We start from the raw sequence: 26573 nt of genomic DNA, 5'->3' as shown, positions 1-26573 counted from the left end.
TTTTTCCTTGATTACATTCCCCCCCCAAATGTAGTAAAGATAGTTCTCAACTTACACCTCTAATTGAGTCCAAAATTTCTGTTCTTAAGTGAGACATTTGTTAAATGAGTTTTGCCCCATTTTAGGACCTTTCTTGCCACAGCAATTAAGTGAATCACTGCAGTTGATAAGGTAGCAATTAGACTGTCAAGTGAATCTGGCTTCCCCATTGACTTCACTTATCAGAAGATCTCAAAAGGAGATCACATGACCCTAGACACAAGCATCTGAATTTTGATCATGTGACTTGCAGGGGTGGGTTCCTCCCGGTTCGGACTGGTTCGCCCAAATCAGTAGCGACCTGAATCAGTCAGAATGTTATCACCAAACTAGATCAGTCAGTGCCGATCTGTAGGTACTGCCATTTTTTAAATTTTTTATTATTTTTTTTAAAAATGATCTTTTTTTAAAAAACATGAGTTTCTGGCACTGCATGTGTATCACCATTTTGTTTTGGGAAGTTTTTTATTTTAAAAAAATCAGGGTTTTTTGAACTGTGCATATGCGTGCCCATGTGTCGCGGGAGGAAGTGAACCGGCCACGAGGTTAGTTGGAACCCACCCTTGGACTGTAGAGGTACGGTTGCAATGGACATGTCTGAAAAATGGATATAAGTCAATATTTTTAATGCTGCTGCAACTATAAAGTGTCACTAAATGAACTGTTGTACGCAGAAGACTATCTGGACCTTTTTGCTTTCTGTGTGGCTTTAGGAATCTCTTCAGGTGAATACTGCTACCTATATAGTTGTATTTGTTGTAACATCCATCATGTGGACACTCCACTATGTAGAACAGGAGTATCAGACTCAAGGCCTGGGGGCAAGATCTGGGAGCCCATGGGGGTACTTAGATCTGGCCTGGGGGACACCGCAAAAGACGAGGCCATGGTGCCTCTGCCAGAAAAAACGGAGTTTGGGAGTCTGTTTTCAGTGGCAGAATGCTCAGGCCCCACAGGCACCCTCGACGTGAGTGACATTTATTTATTTATTTATTTATTTGCTTGTTTGTTTATTGGACGTATATGCTGCCCTTCTCCAAGGACTCTGAGTGGTACACAACACATAAAAAAATAGAAAAAACAGTTCAAAAGTCCAATATTTAAAACAATCTAAAACCCCAAATTTAAAACCAAACAGCCCTACTCACTCACATCACAGTCATACTAAAACCCAGGCTAGATGTTCAAAGGCCTCAGGCCTGCCGGCAGACGTACATTTTCAAAGCCTTGCAAAAGGCCAGGAGGGTGGGGGCAGTATGAATCTCCAGACGGAGTTGGTTCCAAAGGGCCGGGGCCGCCCCAGAGAAGTCTCTTCCCCTAGGCCCCGCCAGACAACATTGCCTGGCTGATGGGACCTGGAGAAGGCCGACTCTGTGGGACCTGACCGATCGCTGGGATATAATGAGGCAGGAGAAGGTCCCATAGGTAATCTGGACATTGAACTGGTCACATCCCCCTGCCCCGTCCTCTGAGGTCAAATACAACCCTGAATGAAATTGAGTTTGACTTCCCTGGTGTACAGTTCACCTGTTGCAGATTGTTTGTGAATGGGGTTGTTATTCGATCAGAAGCTTAATTTAGAGGTAACACAACAATGTATTTTTTTTTAAAAAAAAGATTAATCTGACATTCTACAGCAAGGCTCTCCAAACTTGGCAACTTTAGGACTTATGGACTTCAACTCTCAGAATTCTCCAGCTAGCAAAGCTGGCTGGAGAATTCTGGGAGTTGAAGTCCACAAGTCTTAAAGTTGCCAGGTTTGGGGACCCTTATTCTACAGCATTCAAAGAAATGGGAATAAAGCCATCTGTTTTTTTTTTCCATTTAGAGGGAGCTTGGAATTCTTATTTGTTCCAAATTTTAAGCCTGGATGATTAAAGGGAAAGTCCCTAAAGGAATCTTGGGATGCTAACAGACTGTTATCAGTTCTCACTGCAAATCCTATTTTCTTTAAAAGAAACAGCACACACCAAAATCCGCTCTTGAGACCACCCACCTTTCAAACTGGTATGTCTTGTTTATCAAAGCATGACCAGGACGGCTGCACTTCACTAAGATGGTTTCCTAGCCAAAAAAGGAAGGAAGGGTGGAAACAATTAGAATGTGTATCATTAAGATCTAAATTGGGGGGGAGGGGGGAGAGAATTATGTTTAACGGTTTGCCACAAAGTCAGAATTTTAAGAACTTCCAAATGGTGGAAGCCACATAGCCATTTCCTGTCTCCGAATCATAGATTGGTAGGGTCGCAGCAGGGAGAGATGAGGAGGTGGGTACTGGTTGCTGCAGTTTGAGCTGCCCACACACACAGTTGTGTGAGGGTGACCTCCATCCTTCTCTGTACTTCTGTACATTTTTGCACATTTAAGTTAGAAGGAAGACCATAAAATGTGTCTAAGGCTAGGACTCAGGCCTGGCAAGATAAGCTCCATGCTATCTCCAGCCTCTTTATTCGGCTCTCAGCTCTTTGAAGACCAGGAATGTATCTCATTTTTGAAGAGACCGCAGCAGAGAAGTGCATTTAGTTAGGTCTCCAAAACTATCGTGTTGAAGATTTTTTTCAAGAACAACAAAAAATATTAATAAATAGTTAACAACCTGAAAAAAAAAACTTTTGCCAGATTTCTGAATGAGCCAGACCAGAGTGTTGGGTCGAGAAACCCACAGGACCTCAGATTCGGGTTAGTGTCAGGGTTCCAAATAGCATCCGAAACTAAATCAGAGTCTGACGCATATCCTTCCTCAAAGTTCCAATTTATTAGCAGAGCCATGTTGGCAGAGAGAAACCCGAATCTGAAGTTTAAACAATTCAGTTTAAAGTTCATTCCTTTGTTTCCACACCCACAAGTTCATCACATGGTTCAGTCTGATTCTGCCAATGTGTCCGGTCCTCTCATCAACTTCCAGGCAGGTGCTGAACAAAGGATGACCTTGAGAATCTAGAAGGAATTTGTTATGGGTACAACTCTACATCCCTCATGCAACCACCCCTCCCAAATTCCCATAGCACTAATACATTCTACATTCTAATATGTGTCAGGCCAAAGTCTCCAAATCAAACGATGGCTTCGACCTGACACAGAGGATGGAAAAGATTTAGGTTTTGAAGGGCAAGATAATAATAAATAATAAAAATATTTATTATTAATACAATTAATACAAATATGTATTTATTAATACAATCCATATGGCCATCCATCTCAATTTCATGACTCGGTCAACTTACAAGTGAAAAGTATGCAAAAACAAGAAACAATATTTTTTTTAAAATCATACCATTAGAATCAGAAGCTGGGGTTACAAAATCCATCAATAGCAATTAATAAGCCATTGCATGGGTTCTTCCAGAGGTGGGTTTTAGCAGGTTCTGACCAGTTCTGGAGAACCGGTAGCAGGAATTTTGAATAGCTCAGAGAACCAGTAAATACCACCCAAGAAGTCAGTGCAGTGGGATTGGAGATTTTACAATATCCTTCCCCTGCAACGTCCACCAAGCGCCCATAATAGATAAAGACAGAATACGTGAACTTGGCTTCCCAATATGTTCAGAGGTGGGTTTCAGCAGGTTCTGATGAGTTCTGGAGAATTGCTAGCAGACATTTTGAGTAGTTTTGAGAACCGGTAGAGGAAAGTTTGAGTAGTTCTGAGAATAGGTAAATGCCCTGCCCCCATTTATTTTCTGCCTCCTAAATCCCAGCTGATTGGGAGGAAATGGGGATTTTGCATTAACCTTTTCCTAGAGTGCGGTGGGAATGGAGATTTTACAGTATCTTTCCCCTGCCATCAAGCCACATCAGAAAGTTATTGTTAATGGCGAGTATTCTGAGCAGAGTCAGGTTACAAGCGGTGTGCCACAAGGGTCTGTTCTGGGTCCTATTCTTTTTAATATGTTTGTGAGTGACATAGGGGAAGGTTTGGTAGGGAAGGTTTGCCTATTTGCCGATGACTCTAAAGTTTGCAATAGGGTTGATATTCCTGGAGGCGTCTGTAATATGGTAAATGATTTAGCTTTACTAGATAAATGGTCAAAGCAATGGAAACTGCAGTTTAATGTTTCCAAATGTAAAATAATGCACTTGGGGGAAAGGAATCCTCAATCTGAGTATTGTATTGGCAGTTCTGTGTTAGCAAATACTTCAAAAGAAAAGGATTTAGGGGTAGTGATTTCTGACAGTCTCAAAATGGGTGAACAGTGCAGTCAGGCAGTAGGGAAAGCAAGTAGGATGCTTGGCTGCATAGCTAGAGGTATAACAAGCAGGAAGAGGGAGATTATGATCCCGCTATATAGAATGCTGGTGAGACCACATTTGGAATACTGTGTTCAGTTCTGGAGACCTCACCTACAAAAAGATATTGACAAAATTGAACGGGTCCAAAGACGGGCTACAAGAATAGTGGAAGGTCTTAAGCATAAAACGTATCAGGAAAGACTTAATGAACTCCATCTGTATAGTTTGGAGGACAGAAGGAAAAGGGGGACATGATCGAAACATTTAAATATATTAAAGGGTTAAATAAGGTCCAGGAGGGAAGTGTTTTTAATAGGAAAGTGAACACAAGAACAAGGGGACACAATCTGAAGTTAGTTGGGGGTAAGATCAAAAGCAACATGAGAAAATATTATTTTACTGAAAGAGTAGTAGATCCTTGGAACAAACTTCCAGCAGACGTAGTAGATAAATCCACAGTAACTGAATTTAAACATGCCTGGGATAAACATATATCCATCCTAAGATAAAATACAGAAAATAGTATAAGGGCAGACTAGATGGACCATGAGGTCTTTTTCTGCCGTCAGACTTCTATGTTTCTATGTTTCTATCTACCAAGCCACACCACTCCCAAACCATGTCCACAGAACCAGTAGTAAAAAAAAATTAAATCCCACCACTGGGATCTACCACATATATGGATCCCAAACCCAGTGACAGAAATATGTCTTTTAAGACTTTGCAAAAAGACAAGAGGGTTGGATATATAAACTGCTTCAAAGCGTTTTTCTCAAACTCCGTGGAAAACATTTAGAGAATATTTCATGTGGAGCATAAAGTGGATAGAAGCTCTGCTGCCTAGAAAAAAAAGAGGAATTTGCACACCTTTCCCTCAAAAACAGAAACAGTCTGTAAATCCATCTGATTTTTTAAAACTTTTTTTTCCTCCAAGCACCCCTTTACTTTACTTTTCTCTCAGGGCCCTTTCTCATTTTTGAGGACCCCCAAAAGAGCTTTTATTGCATTGTATGGGTTGGTATTTATTGCATTAAAAATTAAAACTGACCCATCCTCGAATACAGCTCATCTGTCTGGAACCCATATCACATCTCTGACATCAACACCCTCAAAAATGTCCAACGATACTTCACCAGAAGAGCCCTTCACTCCTCCACTTGAAACAGAATACCCTACAAAACTAGACTTACAATCCTGGGTCTAGAAAGCCTAGAACTACGATGCCTTAAAAACATGATCTAAGTATTGCTCACAAGATCATATGCTGCAACATCCTGCCTGTCAACGACTACTTCAGCTTCAACCGCAATAACACAAGAGCACGTAACAGGTTCAAACTTAATATCAACCGCTCCAAACTTGACTGTAAAAAATATGACTTTAGCAATAGAGTTGTCGAAGCGTGGAACTCATTACCGGACTCCGTGGTGTCAACCCCCAACATTTTTCCCTTAGACTATCCATGATTGACCACACCAGGTTCCTTAGAGGTCAGTAAGGGGCGTGCATAAGTGCACTAGTGTGCCTTCCGTCTCCTGTCCAATTGCCCCGCCTATATTTTGTATATCTTTTCTTCCATTCATATATCTTTTCCTCTATTCTTCATTGACGTATTCTATTCTCATATCTTTTCTTCTCTTTAACTTTCATTTGTATTGGACAACATAAATAAATAAATAAACAAACATTTGCTACTGTTTGTTCACAATTGTTTGATGGTATTTTAATGTTGTATTATTTTTCAAAACAGGGCGGTAAATAATTTTGATTTCAGGGATTCCTGAAAGGGTCTTGGGGAAGTCCTGAGGGTTTTTTCAGAATTGCCCTTTAAGAAACACTGATCCAAGGAGTAGGCATCAATTTCTCCATATAAAGATTTGCTGCAGGTTTCGATTGTAAACATACTTACCATGAAATAAACCTCATTCCGAATCGAGGGATTTACAGAGTCAATTTATGCAGCCACATTGAAAAATGACTCAAAGTTGTACACAATGGAAGAAAAATTTCACCAAAACAAAAACTAAAGAACCCAATATAGCAACAGCAGAAAATTAAAATGCCAGCCACCAAGCTGCCTTGCTTCAGGGGCTGCTCAGAAAGTCATTTTTAACACTTTCCTGATTGTACAGCAAGATCAGGACCAAAGAGACCTGGGAGTGAGGATATTCCAGAGGAAGGAGACCTCACCTACAAAAAGATATTGACAAAATTGAACGGGTCCAAAGACGGGCCACAAGAATGGAGGAAGGTCTTAAGCATAAAACGTATCAGGAAAGACTTCATGAACTCCATCTGTATAGTCTGGAGGACAGAAGGAAAAGGGGGGACATGATCGAAACATTTAAATATGTCAAAGGGTTAAATAAGGTTCAGGAGGGAAGTGTTTTTAATAGGAAAGTGAACACAAGAACAAGGGGACACAATCTGAAGTTAGTTGGGGGAAAGATCAAAAGCAACATGAGAAAATATTATTTTACTGAAAGAGTAGTGGATCCTTGGAACAAAACTTCCAGCAGACGTGGTAGATAAATCCACAGTAACTGAATTTAAACATGCCTGGGATAAACATAGATCCATCCTAAGATAAAATACAGAAAATAGTATAAGGGCAGACTAGATGGACCATGAGGTCTTTTTCTGCCGTCAGACTTCTATGTTACTATGGAGCAGGATAAAGGTATTCCTTGGCTTACCACCATTCACTTAGTGGCCGTTCAAACTTACAGGGCTGAAAAAAACAGTGACTTATTGTCACTGTTTAAATATTTAAATAGGTTAAAGGGTTAAATAAGGTCCAGGGGAGGGCAGCAGGCAGGATGGGGTGGAACACAGTTCCACTAGCAGAAATTTTATTTATTTATTCATTTATTGGATTTGTATGCCGCCCTTCTCTGAGGACTCAGGGCAGCTCACAACATAAATGAAGATGTGTGCCCAGCTCCAGCTGACCATCCCCCCTCCCAACCTCCTCCTCCTCCTCAGAAAGTGGGAGGGAGACCAGCACCGGCAGGAGTTGCAGGGGGCCCATTTCCTCCCCCCTCTTTTCTCAACAGCTGATTGGCACCTGTTCGCCTAGCTACCCAGCCTGAGGCAGGGGGCGACCCAGGAAGGAGAGCGCGGGAAACGTGAAGCAAATTGTCATCCCAGAGAGAGACACTGGTGAGGTTGTAAGTCGAGGACTTAACAGTTCACTTGAACTATGATGATTGTTCAAGCCACTCCCACCTGGTCACGTGGCCAGCAAGCCACTCCTACCCAGTCAACATGACCATCAAGCCACACCCCAAAATAAGCCACACTCGCAGTGTGGCAGTAAAATTTTTGGCTGCCCATTACTGCTTATGACCATTTTTCACACTTATGACCATTGAAGCATCCCCATGGCCACATGATCAATATATGAATACCGTACAACTGGTATGTTTTGATAGCAATAGCAATAGCACTTAGATTTTTTTTTTACTGCTTCACAGTGCTTTACAGACCTCTCTAAGCGATTTATAGCACAGGCGTCAAACTTGTTCACGTCACGTATTGTGACATATCGTAACTTTTTTGCCTTTGCAAAGCTGGGATGGGTGTGGCCTGTGTTAAGGAGTATGCAGAGTAATCCCTGAGTTATCAAGGTTGCACATTTTATTTATTTATTTATTTATTTATTTATTTATTAGATTTGTATGCCGCCCCTCTCCGTAGACTCGGGGCGGCTCACAACACAATAAAACAGTTCATGACAAATCTAATAATTTACAATTTAAAATATTTAAAAAACCCCATTATTAAAAAGACATACATACAAACATACCATACATAAATTATATAGGCCCGGGGGAAATATCTCAGTTCCCCCATGCCTGACGACAAAGGTGGGTTTTGAGAGGTTTACGAAAGGCAAGGAGGGTGGGGGCAGTTCTAATCTCTGGGGGGAGCTGATTCCAGAGAGTCGGGGCTGCCACAGAGAAGGCTCTTCCCCTGGGGCCCGCCAATCGACATTGTTTAGTTGACGGGACCCGGAGAAGGCCCACTCTGTGGGACCTAATTGGTCGCTGGGATTCGTGCAGCAGAAGGCGGTCTCGGAGATATTCTGGTCCAATGCCATGAAGGGCTTTATAGGTCATAACCAACACTTTGAATTGTGACCGGAAACTGATCTGCAACCAATGCAGACTGCGGAGTGTTGGTGTAACATGGGCATAGCTGGGGAAGCCCATGACTGCTCTCGCAGTTGCATTCTGCACAATCTGAAGTTTCCGAACACTTTTCAAAGGTAGCCCCATGTAGAGAGCGTTACAGTAGTCGAACCTCGAGGTGATGAGGGCATGAGTGACTGTGAGCAGTGAGTCCCGGTCCAAATAGGGCCGCAAAGGAAACGTGGAAATCTAGCAGATATCCAGTAGATAGAAGATATGAGTAATGGTTCAGTCATACAAACCAGATACATTAAAGTGTATAAAATAGTATTTACTTTAGCAAAGGTCTTAGTCAATTTAAACAGTCTAGTCATACATAGTCGAATCAGTCAATCACTCTCAATACATTAACAATACTACAAACCTTACTTGCACAGCTTACAAATACATAAACCAGCATTGAACACACAGTTCCTACTATAGCAATCAGCAATACCAAACAGAAAAAATAACAGAGAGAGAAAGAGAGAGAATCACGCTTCTGGCTCACTCTTATGGCAATCTCCACTACTAACTCTTAAAGCTATAATGCTTCAATAGATACAAGCATTCATTGTTAGCTTGTTTATATATTGCCAAACCCAACCAGTTATGTACATGGTACTAATAGCCTGTGCGTGACACATCTGGCTCACAGGCCGCCAGATTGACAGGCCTGGTTTACAGAGTCAGCATATTGCTGCCAACAATCTGGACCCTCATTTTACCGACCTCAGAAGGATGGAAGGCTGAGTTGATCTTGAGCTAGTGAGGATCAAACTGCTGACAATTGGCAGAGTTAGCCTGCAATACTGCACTCTAACCACTCTAACATAACAGTTGCACTGTCCTGGGGTCACATGATCTCCATTTGTAATCTTCCCAGATGGCTTCCAACAAGTGGAGCCAATGGAGGAAGTCAGATTCATTTAATAACCACAATATTTGTTTAACAACGGTGGAAAAAAGAATTGTAAAACTGGGCACATTTCACTTAGCTGTCTTGCTTCACAGCAGAACTTTTGGGCTCAATTGTGATCATAAGCTGAGGACTGCCTGTACTGTATCTTCAGAAAGCACACCCAAAATAATTCCATATTCTGGATCAAGCAGGTATATTGCCAACAGTTTCTCTTTGAACTGAGCTCAAGTTTTGTTACAGTGAATTAGACGGCAACACCACATGCTTTCAAACCTGGGGGAAGACTGTTGATTAAATTACTTACTTTAGCTTTTGCTAACAAAGCAGGAAGCCGCATTGCAAAGCAAACGAAAACAAGAGAAAGGAATGGAACGCAAAGCCAAGCCTCTGCTCTTTTAAATTGATTAAATCAATATTTCATTTTGAATTAGTAAGGTAAGACATTGCCACAGCAATAGCGCTCTCATTCCTTTTAAGTGCAGTAGCCAAAATCATCCTCAGGAAAATAAGATTTCTAAGGCTTTACAAGGATGAATGAGCTCCAGTGAAGCCCTTATGCTTTACTTTTCAATAAAAACGTAAACCATATTTTAAACCTCTGGAACCAAAGCCTTGCTTATCGAGCCAAAATACACAAGACCCTCGAAGAGAGGAAATCGCTTGGTCTTCTAGCAAATAAACAAAGTGGAAATGACTTTTAATTTTATTTATCACAGGCTTTCAAAAATCTTTGGGCCTCCCCAGATTCAAAGTAATTTTGGCCAACTGTATTATTTCAAATCAGTCCCTGCTTGCAATTTTGGAGCAACTGAAAGCAGAAGAGCTGGCCAATTTACTAAAATAAACCCTGCCTGTTTTCAACAGCAAATTAATCCTCAATAAAACTATACTGCTCAAAAAAATAAAGAGAACACTCAAATAACACATCCTAGATCTGAATGAATGAAATATTCTCATTGAATACTTTGTTCTGTTCAAAGTTGAATGTGCACAGCAGCATGTGAAATTGATTGTCAATCAGTGCTGCTTCTGAAGTGGACAGTTTGATTTCACAGAAGTTTGATTTATTTGTAGTTATATTGTGTTGTTTAAGTGTTCCCTTTATTTTTTTGAGCAATGTACAGTGATCCCTCGTTTTTCGTGGGGGATGCGTTCCAAGACCACCCATGAAAAATGAATTTCCGTGAAGTAGAGGAAAGATTTGTTTTATGTATTTAATGAGTATTTGCACTTTTAAAACCCACCCTTTGCATTAAACAGTCATTCTATAATGTTTCTCAGCTAGAACTACATGTGATATCCTACCAGTTTCTTTAATAGAGTACAGTAGTACTGTAGAAGAATTTTATGAATTTTTAATGGATTTAAAATATTTAATGGATTTAATGGATTTAAGCCCCCTTTGAAAACCCGTGAAATAGCGAATCCGTGAAAGATGAACTGTGAAGTAGCGAGGGATTACTGTATATAGTTTTGTGATATTTGAGCGGAGACAATATCAGTTGGCAGAAGGAGGGTTTGATGGAAGTTCTTGTTTTTTAAGATGAAACCCGACAATACTTTTTGGAATTAGTGTTTTTTCCCCCAATCAAGAGTCAAATGATTTATACTCTGCTAATTCAGACGTAAAACAATATCAAAATATCAGATTTGATTTAGCATTTTAGTAGTTTCTGACCCTTCTTGGAGAAACTCACAATTTTAAAGAAAGGTTGGTGAGACACACAACAACAACAACAATAACAACAACAGCATATTAAATTTGTATGCCAACCCTCTCTGAAGACTCTAATCTAAATGCATTTAGGAGCTGAGCTCTATGAGCAACCTAAATCAAACCACATAATTTTCTATTCATGCAGAATAATCAAAATAAGGAGAAAGGCCCACAGACAATTTTTGTCTACTCTTGGGCCAAATTAGCAGCAGATGCAAATAAGCCTGAAGCCAAATTTGGATGACCAATAATAAAATAATATCAGCCCACTGAAGGAGCCTCAAGGGTGCACAATTGTAAAAGCAATAATAATATTATTAACAGTAACAAACTTGAGATAGCAACTGATCTTCTGAGCCTATGGAGGGCTGAGCATGCTCTGAATTCTGAATGGAAGTCAATTAGAAACACAGAAGAGAGAAACAACTAGGAAGGAGGAGGAGGAGGAGGAGGAGGAGGAGGAGGAGGAGAAGGAAGAAGAGGAGGAAGATGAGGAAGGGGAAGGGGGAAGAGGAAGAGGAAAAGGAATACACATGCTAATGGTTTTGATTGGACAGTATGAGGAAAGAATATAGGACAAAATGTTGTTGCAAGTCTTATTAACCAACATGAGAACATCAATTCAATTCAATTCAATTCATCCTTTATTGTCAATGCACAATATGTGTACAATAAGATTGGATGAACCTCCCTTAGTGCACACACACACACACACCCCAACATAAATCTATATCAGTAACTCACAGTGATAGAAAAAAACCCATAACCCAATAAAAAAGATTTAGGAAAGCAAGGAATTGAGTTAGATTACTATACACATTTGCAAATACAATCTAGATACAAAAAAGATACTAAAGAATATGGTGTTAATTTTGGAAAGTTGGAACCGGATGAGATACTTATAACAACAGATGCAAAAATGATTTAAAAACTATGATTATTTCTTACAGGTAAACTTAGAAGAAGTAATGGTAAAAGAAAGAATGATAGCTTGGGCAAGAAATTTTGGTAATACAATTGAATTAGAAAAATGGCAACAGCTATGGAAAGAAATTATAAATTAACAATGGCAACAGCATATAGAGAAAATTTGTATAAAATGTTTTATAGATGGCACATGTCACCAGAGAAAATAGCAAAAATGTTTAAAGATAAGTCAGTAAAACGTTGGAAATGTTGGAAAGAATCAAATTTCAGGATCTTATTATAATATGTGGTGGACATGCACAGAGGCAAGAAATGTTTGGACTAAAATACAAATGTGGTTAGAAAAAATGTAGAAATAATATATGATAGAATTAAGACCCGAAACTTTCCTATTGGGTTTCTTACCAGACAAACATAGTAAAGAAGATACCTATTTGATAGTGCATATAGTTACAGCAATGAGAATAGTATTTGCACAAAACTGGAAAGCAGATAATATACCTGAAGGAGGACAGATAATAAAGAAAATTTTAGACTGCACAGAAATGAATAGACTAACACTTAGATTAAAAAATAAAAAGGACAGTTCGTGCAGCTGCATTTTGGACTAGCTGGGAGGGGGAAGGAGGATATGAAAGTCTCAGCATTCATTGTTTGTGACCGGTCCTTTAGAAATAAAGCCTTTAATCCAGTCACAGATGAAAGAGGGAAAATTCAAGTCAGTCAGTTTTTCAATCAGCACAATGGTTTTTAAAGGCCGATCTGTAGTCAACTTGATTATTTGCATTCTACTGGGGAAATCCATAGATCACTATAGGACCTAAAATTGTCCACATATTCATATAATGTGGATAGGTTGATTATGTAGCATCTTCCAAAGAAATTCTGACCATTTCTTTCAAATTATTCACCATTGCTTATCTTCCAAATTTCTTCATTCTCTTCTACCTCTTAATTTTAGGTCTTTCCTCAATTTATATCTTAATTAGTGTTTTTTTTTGTTTTTATTCTGCCATTCCCAAGTGGCCTAGATTTCTAATATCTTTCCCCTTTTTATATCTTCTTTCCAACTTTATTTTCTTTTTCTTTTCACATTCTCCATATTTTGACAAATTCTAATCTTTTCAATACATTTCCACCCATTGGATAACAACATTCTAAAATTGTCCACATGTGGATAGATTGATTATGTACCATCTTCCAAAGACACTTGGACCATTTCTATGCAATGATAAGAACAAATCACTTCAAAGCCTGCGATAAAACAACTGGCTTGTGTTACTGAATCATATTTCTGTACTTTGGGTTATTTTAAATGGAGGCATGCTTTTGGATACTTTTTTTTTAAATGAAGGGCACTGTTATCATATTTTAAACAAAATACTTATTTCAAGGGATCTGAGGGAAAGCATCAGTGAGACGTGCATTCCTGTCCCCCTTCCGACAATATGTAGAGATTGTTTCTGAATGTACCTATATCACTTCTTTTGAGGGAAAGATGTGCAAATTCCTCTTTTGTACATCCTAGAATTAGACAGAGGGGTAAACACAAGCCATTCTTCCCTTTTAGTTTTTTGGTCTAGTAGGCCAAAACAAATAGGGCCAAGCATATCCCAAGATGGTTCCCCTGGATATGTTTGAGAATACACATGGGAGATGTTAATGCACTATCAGACTGCATGCTTTGTTTAATGAAAGGTCCTGGTTCAGTCCCCAGCATATCCTCTTGAAGGAGTAGGAGTAGGAGTAGGAGTAGGAGAAGGAGAGGAAGAAGAAGAAGAAGAAGAAGAAGAAGAAGAAGAAGAAGAAGAAGAAGAAGAAGAAGAAGAAGAAGAAGAAACTTATTAGGCTAAAGTAATTCCATGAGAAATAATAATAATAATAATAATAATAATAATAATAATAATAATATATTAGATTTGTATGCCGCCCCTCTCCGAGGACTCTGTTAGTACAGGGTACATGGTTGTTAGGGATTGCCATTGTAAACTGCATATTGTACACTTGTACCAAACTTGTACTTAAAGGGTTAATGTGCACTCAAAGAGTTAACTTCTACTTGAAGAGTTAATATTCAAGGCTGTTTCGTCACTTCCTCATTGAAGCTATAAAAGCTTATTATTCTGCTCAGTCATTTCCTTTTCACTTTGCCTGAGAGAGGGGGAGTTGTGTTTATGCTTCGTGCCTATCTTCTTGTATAAGCTTCGTGCTTATCTATATTGTATTTTGCTTTGTGCTTCTAATCTTGTAATTGCTCAGTGCTTATTATCCTGTATTTGCTTTGTTCTTATTCTGGATTGTTTATATTTTGTTTATATGTAAATAATACTCATTTAACTAAGTCTGTGTCTTGGCTTTATCCCACATCAATGCTCTGTTAAAATTCTCTGGTCAGTGTATGTCGAAGGTCTCATAGCTTAGCTAAACCAAGACATGCCAACAGACTCGGAGCAAATTGCGATCACTGCCCTAATGGTCAGTCTCAATAGATGTGCATAAATCTTCTATTTATAAAGAACATCTTCCTGCATGCTTTTCAATACTCTTCGACAAGGAAAAGCTGGCTATGCTCAACATGAAATAGATATGCTGGAGCATCTGTCTGAAAGCTCCAGTAAAACCAAAATTAAAACTGCCCTCTTAGCAAACCCCATCGAGCCTTTCGAATGCTATTTTCTTGGTAACAGGATTAATTAATATTGGAAGGCCATATGGATTTGCAGTTCGGCTCCCATCTGGGATGTAATGCCTCTGGGATTTAAACCAGATTGCTTTGATGCTCTTGAAAGCAAGGCTTGGTAGGCAGCCATGTTTCATTTTTGTGATAGTAAATTTGCCATGGCACAGCATCAGAGAGGCATAGGGGAGTTATTTAATGGGAAGGCTAAAGAGATGTCTTGATCATGAGATTATCTGTTAGTGATAGGATTCAGAGAAATGATCGAGTGGCCCAATTAATACATCTGACCTTTAAACATTTTTTTTGCTTAGCTGTGGAGGATTGAGAATGTAAGAAAAGTTGAGAATACTCACCTCATCTGCCACACAGATCACATTTTCGGAAACGCTTCTCTGCCTTTTAAAAGAAAATGTATTTATTTTTAAATTAGAAAACTAACACTGAAAATAGTGAAGATGAAGAGCAAATCATAGGAGCGTCACAAGGAAGTCATGTTCCACAATATTTATACCAGAGTTTCCAGGTTTGCAGACCAGAGAGTAAAGGGGAAGAGAGGATAGTTCCATGCGAACGGTCGGCAAACATGTGTGCATACACACAGCACAAGCAACATGTGTGCGTGCACCATCCAATACGGAATTCTATTCTAGTCCCTCCTACTATTTATAACTTTAAAATGAGGAGATCCAACCTATGTATAGTAGTCTTTGATTTACACTGGTCATTTAATGACTGTTTGAAGTTACGACAGATATCTTTAGACTTTTTTATGACCTACTTTTGATGTTACGACAACTGCAAACACACACACATACATACACACAGTTACATTATTGCATTTTGGGCACTTTGGCAACTGGCACATCTTTATACCATTTGCAGCATGCTATGGTCACATAGCATACTGCAGCAAAAAGAGCAAAAAATTGGGCACAACTCACTTAATGACTGCATTACTTAGCAATGTAAGCTCTGTTTCCAGTTGTGGTTGTAAATCAAAGACTACCTATGATGTTCGTCCATCGTATTCAAAGAGGACCTTGACATCTAGCAGGCTGTGGGATGTCCACGAAGTGTCCGCAGCTGGCTGATAAGGCCTATACGGGCACAAAATGTTCTGCTACATGTTGGGCAGACATATGTGGGCACCATTGTTGCAGCATTTGCACCTCTGGCTTTGCGGAGTACTTGCTGCTCTTCTGCTATGGTTGTTCCTCTGCCTTCAGATAATGTCAAAGCCAAGTACAGTGATACCTTGTCTTACGAACTTAATTCGTTCTGTGACCAGGTTCGTAAGATGAAAAGTTCATAAAACGAAGCAATTTTCCCCATAGGAATCAATGTAAAAGCAAATAATGTGTGCAACCCCATCCCAACAGTCACCCCTTTTGCCTTGCACTGCTGGGATGCCCCGCCTCCGGACTAATTCCCTAGAATGAGTGGGAAGCAGTAATGACTTTTGTCAGGCTTACTACTTCCACTTTCAGCTGTTGAATGTGGACAGAATTAAAACCAAAACAGGACAAACAGAGGAAAAACAGAGGAAATAAGAGAAGGTAACTGTGATGATGAAAGGAAGGAAGGAAGGAAAGAGAGAAAGAAAGAAAGAAAGAGAGAGAGAAAGGAAGGAAGGAAGAAAGAAAGAAAGAAAGAAAGAAAGAAAGAAAGAAAGAAAGAAAGAAAGAAAGAAAGAAAGAAAGGCAAGCAAGCAGCTAGGAAAAGCTGGACATCCCTGGCTCACCCCAAAAAAGTAAATAGATCAGCCCTGGGAAAAACTTGGAAGGGAAATTCCCAGAAAATCTCAGGACTATAGGCTAGACTTGGAAGTTGACAAGCATCCTGGGGAAAGGCAGTGGCAAAGTATTTCAGAGTTGTTGCCAAGAAAATTTCACAGAGATAGATATTCATATAGAAATGAATAAATTCTTTATGATGGCCAAAACACAGGAAAAACATCCAGACCATTTTGCAATATAAAATAAAAGAGAGGAATATCAAAACGATAGAGGATCATATATTTCTACTAGAGAGCAAGACAGTTTACCAGTTTGGCTGATCTCCCCTCCTCTGTTTGCACTCAACTTGCTGCCTATCTGTGCATTTGCAGGTAAACAGGCAAGACAGAATTCATTAAGGAACCCTGAAAAGCTTATTAAAAGAAAACAAGAAATTTATGTCTAGACTCCTGTAAAACTAGAAGGCAGGTATGCTCCACCTTGAAAGGTGACATGTTCATACAAACACCAGGAGCTCAGCTCAACTGAAAAGAGACTTGATGTTAACTGGAAATTAAAAAGTCTTCTACAAGATGCAAAACCTTGGAAACGAAATAATATTTTCATGCTTGTGTACCCTACCTGCTTTGGTTGCTTAGATTTATGGTCTACATGGTTTATTGCAGATCTTAAATGCCTGAAGGTAAATCTCAAATTGTAGCTTTATAGTATTAGTGTCTAGCTTAATAAAAGTTTCAATGAAGGATAAAGACCTTTTTACATTTCTTTGTCAGGAAAGCTATCTTTTCCACAGTTGACTAATTTATTTAATTACCTGTCTTCCATGGCTGATTCTTCAGGAGCTGCATCAAATTGTAGGAATGGACGGATTCTGCAATGCACTCTGATATTGCCTCTTAACTCCTAGGGTTACAACACAGAAATCTAATAAATACTATTATTGTTGATTGATAGCTTGCAAATCCCACATGTCTTCCAGAAACACATTGCTGCATAGATGATATCTAAAATGACAGAATGTATAAGAACTCATGATCTGACACTAAACACATTTATTTTGGCAGTAAACCTCAGGAATGTGAGTAGAAGAGCAGACTGCTTATGAGGATCCTCGATCCAGTCTGTTACTACAAACAGAAAATAAGAGAATTGCAATCGTGGAGCAGAAGAAAATGTTTTCCAGTTAAATGATGTCCTTATAAAGTGAGTAGCTTTTACAGATTATGGTTTGCAGAAAGCAAAATATGCCTTCACTTCAACCTGGCTGATGAATGTTGTGTATGGCTGAGATCTGAATGTGTACGATTGATTTTTAAAATATTGGGGATTTTAGGTTAGTTATCTAGTTTAATTATTATATGTTGTAAGCTGACCCAAGTCTTCGGTGAGGGGCAGCATATCAATCAATCAATCAGCCAGTCAATCAATCAATCAATCAGATAGATAGATAGATCAGTGTTCCCCAACCTTGGCAACTTGAAGATATCTGGACTTCAACTCCCAGAATTCCCCAGCCAGCATTCGCTGGCTTGGGAATTCTGGGAGTTGAAGTCCAAATATCTTCAAGTTGCCAAGGTTGGGAAACACTGAGATAGATAGATAGATAGATAGATAGATAGATAGATAGATAGATAGATAGATAGATAGATAGATAGATAGATAGATAGTATGAAGTTCACAAGTGCTTTTACACAAATAAACAAATCATTACAAACCACAAAATTTACTCTCTCGAGAATCTCAATTTTGTTCTTTTGTTTTAATCCAAATCCTAGCCTTTGGATTATTTAAATAAACAAAGATCTTGAGAAAGCCCAAACTCATTTATAGGCTCTCCTAAGATACAGAGTTAGTTTGTTTACAGATTGTATAGGATGCTAATACAGGTAGTCCTCAATTTACTATTGAAGAAGCAACTGAACCCAACTGAGCCCAAAATTTCAGTTGCTAAATGAAATATTTGTTAAGTGAGTTTTGCCCCACTTTACGACTTTTCTTTCCAGAGTTAAGTGAATCACTGCAGTTGTTTAAGTTAGTAATACGGTTGTTAAATGAATCTGGCTTTCCCATTGACTTTGCTTGTCAGGAGGTTGCCAGAGTTGGCCTTCTCCGGGCCCTGTTGGCCAAGCAATGCTGACTGGTAGGATCTTCTCTGTTGCAGCTCCGGTCCTCTGTAACGAACTCCCCAAAAGATTTGCACTGCCCCCATCCTCTTGGCCTTCCGAAAGGCTTTGAAAACACGCTTGTGCTGGCAGGCCTGGGGCCATTGAGCCATAGCATTCTGCTCCGGCCAGCAGGATGAATGAGTGATGCTTGCTTTATACTGGGTTTTAAATTTTGTATCTGTTTTTACTGTATGTACTTGGTGTGTGTTTTTAATTTTTGTATTCATTTTACTGTTGTACTCATCCCTGAGTCCATCAGGAGAGGGGAAGCTTATAAATTAGATAGATAGATAGATAGATAGATAGATAGATAGATAGATAGATAGATAGATAGATAGATAGATTAGATAGATAGATTAGATAGATAGATAGATAGATAGATAGATAGATAGATAGATAGATAGATAGATAGATAGATAGATTAGATAGATAGATTAGATAGGTGGGTGGGTGGGTGGGTTTATAGGTAGGTAGGTAGGTATACCTACCTACACATACATACATACATACATACATACATACATACATACATACACACATACATACATACGAAAGAGGGAAAATCTGCCTTGGAAGGTGTATTTTGTAATTTGCCTCCTTCCACTCCAGATGCTTATGAAGATTAATGGGCAATGGGAAGTAACTATTAATAAAGTAAAAGTGAATTCCAAAATAATTATACAGGTCTGTTCAGACATTGTTAACTTAATTACCAAGATACTGTACTTACAAGTAGGCTATTATGCAATAATTTTCTTCTTTGTTTTTCTTTCATATATCTCTCATTAATCTCATGCAAGGATTGTTCAAGTTCCAGGGTTTTAATCTGAAATGCTGGAAAGAAGTTTTCACAAATGAACTACAGGTATTTACATGTCTTCCTTAGTGAAATAGATAAAGTGGGGGGGGGGGGGGGAGAGCTGGAATGATTATATGCAAAGTTCTACAAGCGATAAACAAAGACAAACAATATATAGTCCAGAATGCAGCTGCGCGAGTTGTTGTGGGTGCACCTAGGTACACTTATTTATTTATTTATTCCATTTTTTTTAATGCCGCCATTTTCCTTAGACTAAGGGGGGCTTATAACATGTTAGCAATAGCACTTTTTAGCTGAGTCAGCATATTGCCCCCACTATCCGGGTCCTCATTTTACCCACCTCGGAAGAATGCAAGGCTGAGTCAATCTTGAGCTGGTGATGAGATTTGAACTGCTGACCTGCAGATCTAGCAGTCAGCTTTAGTGGCTTGCAGTACCGCACTCTACCTACTGCGCCACCTCGGCTCTATATACATTACATTACACCAATCCTCTGCAAACTGCACTGGTTTCCGATTGATCGCCAGACGCAATTCAAGTTGTTGGTCATTACCTTTAAAGCCCTACATGGCTTAGGGCCATACTATCTTTGAGACCACCTTCTACCACATAGCTCCCAGTGGGCAGCATTGATTTATATTCTGCCCAATCCCATGGGATTCAGTTGGTCTTCTCTGGGTTCATCAGTTAAACAATATTGGCTGGCGGGTCTGTAAGGGAAGGCCTTCTCTGTGGTTGCCCCGGTTCTCTGGAACCAGCTACCCTCTTGGCCTTTTGGAAAGCAGTAAAGACCTGGCTTTTCCAAGAGGCTTGGGGCCGTTGATCTTATGGTAGTAACCAGCGAGATCCAGCCATTAATGGTATGCAGGGGTTTAACTGTTTGTTTTTAGAGGGTTTTGTGCTATTATTGATGTTTTATATTTTTGCTGTGAGCCACCTAGAGTCCATATGGAGTTGGGTGGCATAGAAATTGAAGAAATAAATATAAATAAATAAATTTCATAAAACATGTAAAAGACTTAATTATACCTCTGGCTGAGTTTACACATGACACTAAATTAGAATTTTGAATCAAGATTTCTTGAGCAGGCCATAGTGATTTGGTTTAAACTATAATGCTAGGCTCCAATGTGGATTCATGACAGAGTAAATTTACATGGAACAAGCACATCACATTGGTACACCATGTATGTTGGACTTCCAGAACTTCCAGAAAAACTGGTCCCTATTGATAGGAATAGAATGGAAAGTAAAATGGATCCTTATCTGAGGTCGCAACCTTAATGTTCTTGTAAGGCAGGTCAAATTGTAGAATCGTCCACCGCCATCCTTGTGCCCTGTGGAATTTCTTTCCCTCGTCATTTATTTTTGCATTAGCTCTTTAGCTTTATCATTGACAAAGCACGCCAGGAGAAACCCAAATAAAAGGGAAACTATCTGCTTCTCATTTTTCTTTGCTCTTCTGATGAGAAATGAGGATCTGCTCCACAAATTCTGTATTAGGTAAGGTCCCAGCATCAATAGAGCTTCTATGGTACAACCCGTGAAGGGCTACCAAAATTTTTACTACCACACTGTGGCTTTAATGGAATGAGTGTGGATGATCTTGAGGAAGAATGGGAAGAGATACTACCTAGGAAACATTCAGATAAGACCAGTGAAGGTCTACCAAAATTTTTACTACAACACTGTGGCCGTGGCTTATGCAGGACAGCCTGCATTTCCTTTCAACATCTTTCAGTGTAGGCTGGGTGCTCTGGGGTGGAGCTCCTTTACACAACTTCAAACGTATCTTTTAAATTCTTCCTATCCCATAGATATCAAAAAACAATTTCCTAGAAACTTCCTAAGAGCAGATGTTTATTCACACCTAATTTCTCTGAAGTCTTCTTCCTTATCTTGCTAATCTTCCTTAATCACCCTGTCACCCTGCTGATGTATGCCTTAGCCAATGTAAATTCCCCCCTTTGATCCTATAACGTCCTGTCCTGAGTGGTGAAAACTTTGTTTATTGTGAGATGTTTTATTTGAGCCCCTTTTGTTTCCCTGTAGTGATTGCCAGGAATGCAGATTAGGCAGATTAGTGCCCTCCTGTCCTGGTTTTATAGAATCAGGGTCAAGCAGAGTATTTTTTTTATGCTAGAGGTCCAGATTTTTGATACAATCCTATTTCTAACATTTATGCTATACTGCAACATCCCACTGCATTCACCCCCATCTGGGCAATAGTCCACCCCTGAGTACAACCTCCTAAACCAAATACCTTCCACATTGATTGAAACAGCTTCCATAATTCCCAACCAACAGTTTAAAAAGCTTGTTGTAACCAGTCAGTGTCTGAGTTCTTTAAATGTCTGCTTGATCAACTTTATATGACTCTTATGTCTCTTACTTTCCACAGTCTCCTTCTGTAAATGTAGCTTTTGGACAGTGAGCAGAACCTGATGGAGAAAGCTCTCACCCTGATGGTGGATCTCCCTTGCAAATTGAAGGGCAGACAAACGGAGATTCTGCATGTCTTGTTTTAGTCTCTGGATCACAAATATAAAGAGCTGGTGTTATATGAGGTCATAGAAGTTCAAGGTCTATTTATTCTTTCCTCCCTTCCCCTTAGCAATAGCAATAACACTTAGACTTATACAGAATATGGACCAAAAAATGGAAACACTTGACTTTTTGGCATCATAATGTTTGAACATGTTCAAATCAATCAAAACTTGACATACTTTTATATTTTTTTTAATTCTGTTATTTGATATGCTTTTTAAACTACCTTTTTTTTTTTTACAGAAATTTAAGGAAATTGGTTATAACCTTCTAGAAATGGCAGACCTTTCAGACTTTCAAAGAGGCCAAATTGTTGGTGCTCGAATGGCAAGCACTAGTGTAACAGAAAGTACCTGAATGTTTGGTGTTTCAAGAGGTCATGTCTCAAAAGTAATGACTGCTTTTGAAAGAGAAGGGAAAACGTCCTCAGCCAAGCACAGGTCTGGTCGAAAGTCAAAGTTGTCTGAGAGAGACCATCGGATAAATAAATAAATAATAAAGCAAATTGTTGTGGTGGACCAACCCATATTAGAAGATATTTTGATGGTTTTTCAAGGTGTTTCCATTCTTTTGTCCACCCCTTGTATACTGCTTCACAGTGCTTTATAGCCCTCTCTAAGCCACTACAGAGAGTAAGCCTATTGCCCCCAACAATCTGGGTCCTCATTTTACCAATTTCAGAAGGACGGAAGGATGAGTCAACTTTGAACCAGTGAAAATCGAACTGCCAAACTGCAGACGGCTGGTAGTCAGCAGAAGTAGCCTGCAGTATCTCATTCTAACCATTGCACCACCACAGCTCTGACATATAATTTTAAAAGGAAATTGGACTGCCATCTGGCTGGGGTGGTGTAGGGTTTCTTGCTTGAGCAGGGGATTGGACTTGATGACCTGCAAGGTCCCTTTCAACTCTAATAATAAATAAAATAAAATAAAATAAAATAAAATAAAATAAAATAAAATAAAATAAAATAAAATAAAATAAAATAAAATAAAATAAAATAAAATAAAATAAAATAAAATAAAATAAAATAAAATATAAATAAATAAATAAATAAATAAATAAATAAATAAATAAATAAATAAATAAATATATGTACACAGTTTATGTAATGGTTTGCGAGCATAACCTTGAGAGGAAGAAGGTAAAAGAGGCACAGCCAGTGCACTGGTCAGATAATAGAATTAAATAGAATAGAATTTTTTATTGGCCAATTGTGATTGGACACATAAGAAATTTGCTTTGGTGCATATACTCTCAGTATACATAAAAGACAAGATACTTTCATCAATGTACAACACTTAATGATAGCTCGGCTACAAATAAGCAATCAAATAATAAAATAATAGTAAATATATAATAATAAATAAGATAATAATATATGTAAATATATAATAATAAATAATAATAAAAATAGATAAGAGATATTTCAGTCTGTATAAGGACTGAGGACAGGCAAAGAAGGGAACTTTTTTTTACTTTGTTAGAAAGTGAAGGCAAAGATGGGGAGATATCTGCTTTTTGACATGCAAAAATCTATTACAGTGTTGATAAAGGTAATGTTAGTACCCATGGTTTTGGGCTCTTGTCCAGACTATCTGAAATGCCTGACAATTTGAAACATGCTGGACCTTTCCAGTTCTAATAAACCTCTTTACCTGTATGGCTCTGTGAAGCTGGACTACAATGGATTTTGTAGTACCATGAAATTTCTTCATATTATTATAATAAGCAAAATTATGTTCTGCTGAGCTGTTCCTAATGATTCCTTGATTCTGCATTTAAGAAAAACAAACACTTGTCATTCTGAAGATTAGAAATTTCAGAATTAGAAATTTACGAAAATCCAACAGTATAAAAAGCGGTAATAATCATCCTCACTATAAAATTAACTGTTAAGCTTTCTGACAATGTATTGTATCATACTGAACTTGATTGAAGATTGAAAGCATTTTCTCTAGAATCCACAATGTCTTCTATGCCTCTATAGCAGAGGTGTCCGATCTTGGCAGTTTTAAGGTTTGTGTAACTTCAACTCCCAGAATTCACAACCCCCAGAGGACTAAATCTCCAAGGTCTCTTCCAACTCCGTTATTATGTATTCTGTAAATCTTAAACCGTTAAAAAATAGAAGTATCAGACTGGAATAACAGCCTAGGTAGAGCCAGGGAGTAACCATGAATGGAACCAATTAAATTGGAGTAACCAATGGCTAGTCATTCTTTCTTTCCAATCAAGAACATTTCATTTTCAATTAATTCTCATCCTTGTATGAGTATTTTTACTATAACCACATTGTCTTGGAATGTACTGCCACACTTGATTGGGCCCATTCACCCATTATGGTTTGCACAGAGGACAAAAAAGCAATTGACTCTTTAAGGTCATACTTAAAAAGAAAAAAAGGAGGTTGGGTAAAGCAGTGTTTTTCAACCAGTGTGCCGCGAGACATGGTCAGGTGTGCCGCGAAGCTCAGAGAGAAAGAAAGCAAGAGAAAGAGAAAGCAAGAGAGAAAGAAATCAAGAGAGAGAGAAAGAAAGCAAGAGAGAGAAAGAGCGAGCGAGAGAGAAAGAGAACAAGAGAGAAAGAAAGCAAGAGAGAGAGAGAAAGAGAGGGAGAAAGAAAGCAAGAGAGAGAGAGAGAAAGAGAGGGAGGGAAGGAGAGAGAGAGAAAGACATAGAGGGATGTAGGGAGGGAGAGAGAAAGAGAACAAAAAAGAGAGGAAGGAAGAGAAAGAAAGAGGGATGGAGAGAGAGAGAAAGAAAGAGGAAGGGAGAGAAAGTGGGAGAGAGAAATAGAGCAAAAGGGAGGAAGAGAGAGAGAATTTTTTTGTCCAAACATTTTTACACACACACACACACACCGCTCCATGTGCCCCAGGGTTTCGTAAATGTAAAAAATGTGCCGCGGCTCAAAAAAGGTTGAAAATCACTGGGGTAAAGGATGCTATATAAACACATTTCAAGCCAATTCTTTGTGGATAGCAATTATGCATGAAAATAGGAGATTCTCAGCCTGATCCTCTTGTCCTATAAGAGCTATAGGAATCAAATAAATGAAGTATTGGTAATTAAATGTTTCTAGCAATCTATTGTCCTATAAGATCTCTGCCAGATCATATGCATATTGCATGTATACCAGTCACAGAGGTAGTAAAATTCTGAACAGATTGTTTAGGAACAAATAACAGAAGAGCTAAATCCTGATGGATTTATATGGAAACAGGATGATGAATCAGATGGAACCTTTGGCCTAATTCAGACTCAGACCATATATCTGACTCAACTTCAATAGCACCGAACTAAATTTCTCTGCTTTCTCATGGCCAAACTTTCCCCAAATTTATTTGATATAAATATTTAATTAATGAGAATAATGAAGTGGTTGTCTAGCATGCAAAACAACCCAAATAGTATAGAATGGATAGGATTAGAATAGATTTGAGAATTTTCAAATCAGACAATGGGGGTAAACTAACTAGTAACCATGCATGAAAAAAATAACTTTAAATATTGGGAAGACTCTTTGGTCTTGTTTATTTTCAGTAAGTTTACTTTTATCTACATCCATACCTATTTTAGCTATTTTGTTTTTAAAAAACCCAAGAACTGGATTAGTCATTAAATACAATTATTAGTGCTTCAGTCAGGAAGGGGAGATTGACAGATGTTTTCCAAATCTGCTTAAGCTTAACTGCATTTTCAGAGGATTACTGAAACTCACAGTAAGCACCTGCACAGATAAACGTATGTGTTCAAACTGCCAACACAAAATGGATGCTAATCTCTCTTTATTCACTGCTTTGCTGACCAAGGTGTCCGCTGTTAGATCACCACACAAACCACAATCAGTTTTGATAGTTTTCAGGTAAGTCCATAACCAAAAGCAGGGATTTTGTAGATTTGATTTTTTTTTAAAAAAAATTAAAATAACTATCGCCACTCTGAATGAAGAAAAGTAACCTAAAAAATGGACAGGCTATTTTGGACTTCAGCTCAGGGTTTAAATTGGAAAGTCTAGAAAAGATATGTACAGAATAATAGGTTGAAGAGATGAAAATGTTGTTACCTTTGCAAGCTTAAGGTGCAGAAGAGCATTTTCTGTTTCCAGCACAATTATTCTTTCTTCTTTTGTCTGACAAAACACAGTTCATATGAACTTAAACAAGCATGAGTGAGGCAACAGGCCAAAGTAGCTTATATTAATCCTTCTTCAACCATTGTATCAGTCTTTCGTATTTTAAATCTCACCAATCACGCCATCAAGAACCCGGGTCCCATCATTGCAGAAACCTTAAAGCCTAGGTTTTCTAGGGATGGTGATATGTTTACATATATTCTATTATTGTGCTCATCTCTCACTGGATCTTTGAAATACTTATTCAAAATTTCAAATGACTTGTCCCACCCACCTGCCTTTAGAGTCCCTTAGGCATATCCAGGGGTGGGCTACTGCCCAGTTGGGGGAGGACACACAATAAGGTAGCTAAAATGGAGCTGCACCCCAGAGCACTCAATTTGCACTGAAAGAAGTTGAAAGAAAATGCAGGGCATCCTACATAAGCCATGCCCATAGTGTGGTAATAAAAAATTTGGTAGCCCTTCATTGGGCATACTTCAA

The 26573-nt window shown here is 38.6% G+C and overlaps 1 protein-coding gene across 3 annotated transcripts in view; it reads right to left on the bottom strand.

Annotated features, from left to right (window-relative positions):
- Positions 1–26573, bottom strand: part of KIF25 (kinesin family member 25) — a 58611-nt gene that overhangs the window by 28793 nt on the left and 3245 nt on the right. For 2 of the 3 annotated variants that reach the window (XM_070740299.1, XM_070740317.1), the window contains exons 2-8: positions 26022–26087; positions 23612–23728; positions 21798–21936; positions 19316–19419; positions 17235–17323; positions 15038–15080; positions 2036–2103 (exon numbers count right to left, since the gene is read on the bottom strand). In XM_070740299.1, the coding sequence (XP_070596400.1) occupies positions 2036–2103; positions 15038–15080; positions 17235–17323; positions 19316–19419; positions 21798–21936; positions 23612–23728; positions 26022–26087 (626 nt within the window). The remainder of the gene's footprint in view (positions 1–2035; positions 2104–15037; positions 15081–17234; positions 17324–19315; positions 19420–21797; positions 21937–23611; positions 23729–26021; positions 26088–26573) is intronic. The other variant, XM_070740307.1, reaches the window with a different exon arrangement.

This window comes from Erythrolamprus reginae, chromosome 1 (genome assembly GCF_031021105.1).
Source record: "Erythrolamprus reginae isolate rEryReg1 chromosome 1, rEryReg1.hap1, whole genome shotgun sequence".
In the NCBI taxonomy this organism is placed as follows: domain Eukaryota; kingdom Metazoa; phylum Chordata; class Lepidosauria; order Squamata; family Dipsadidae; genus Erythrolamprus; species Erythrolamprus reginae.
The sequence above is the reverse complement of the archived record's forward strand: the minus strand, read 5'-3'. Positions and strand labels throughout refer to the sequence as shown.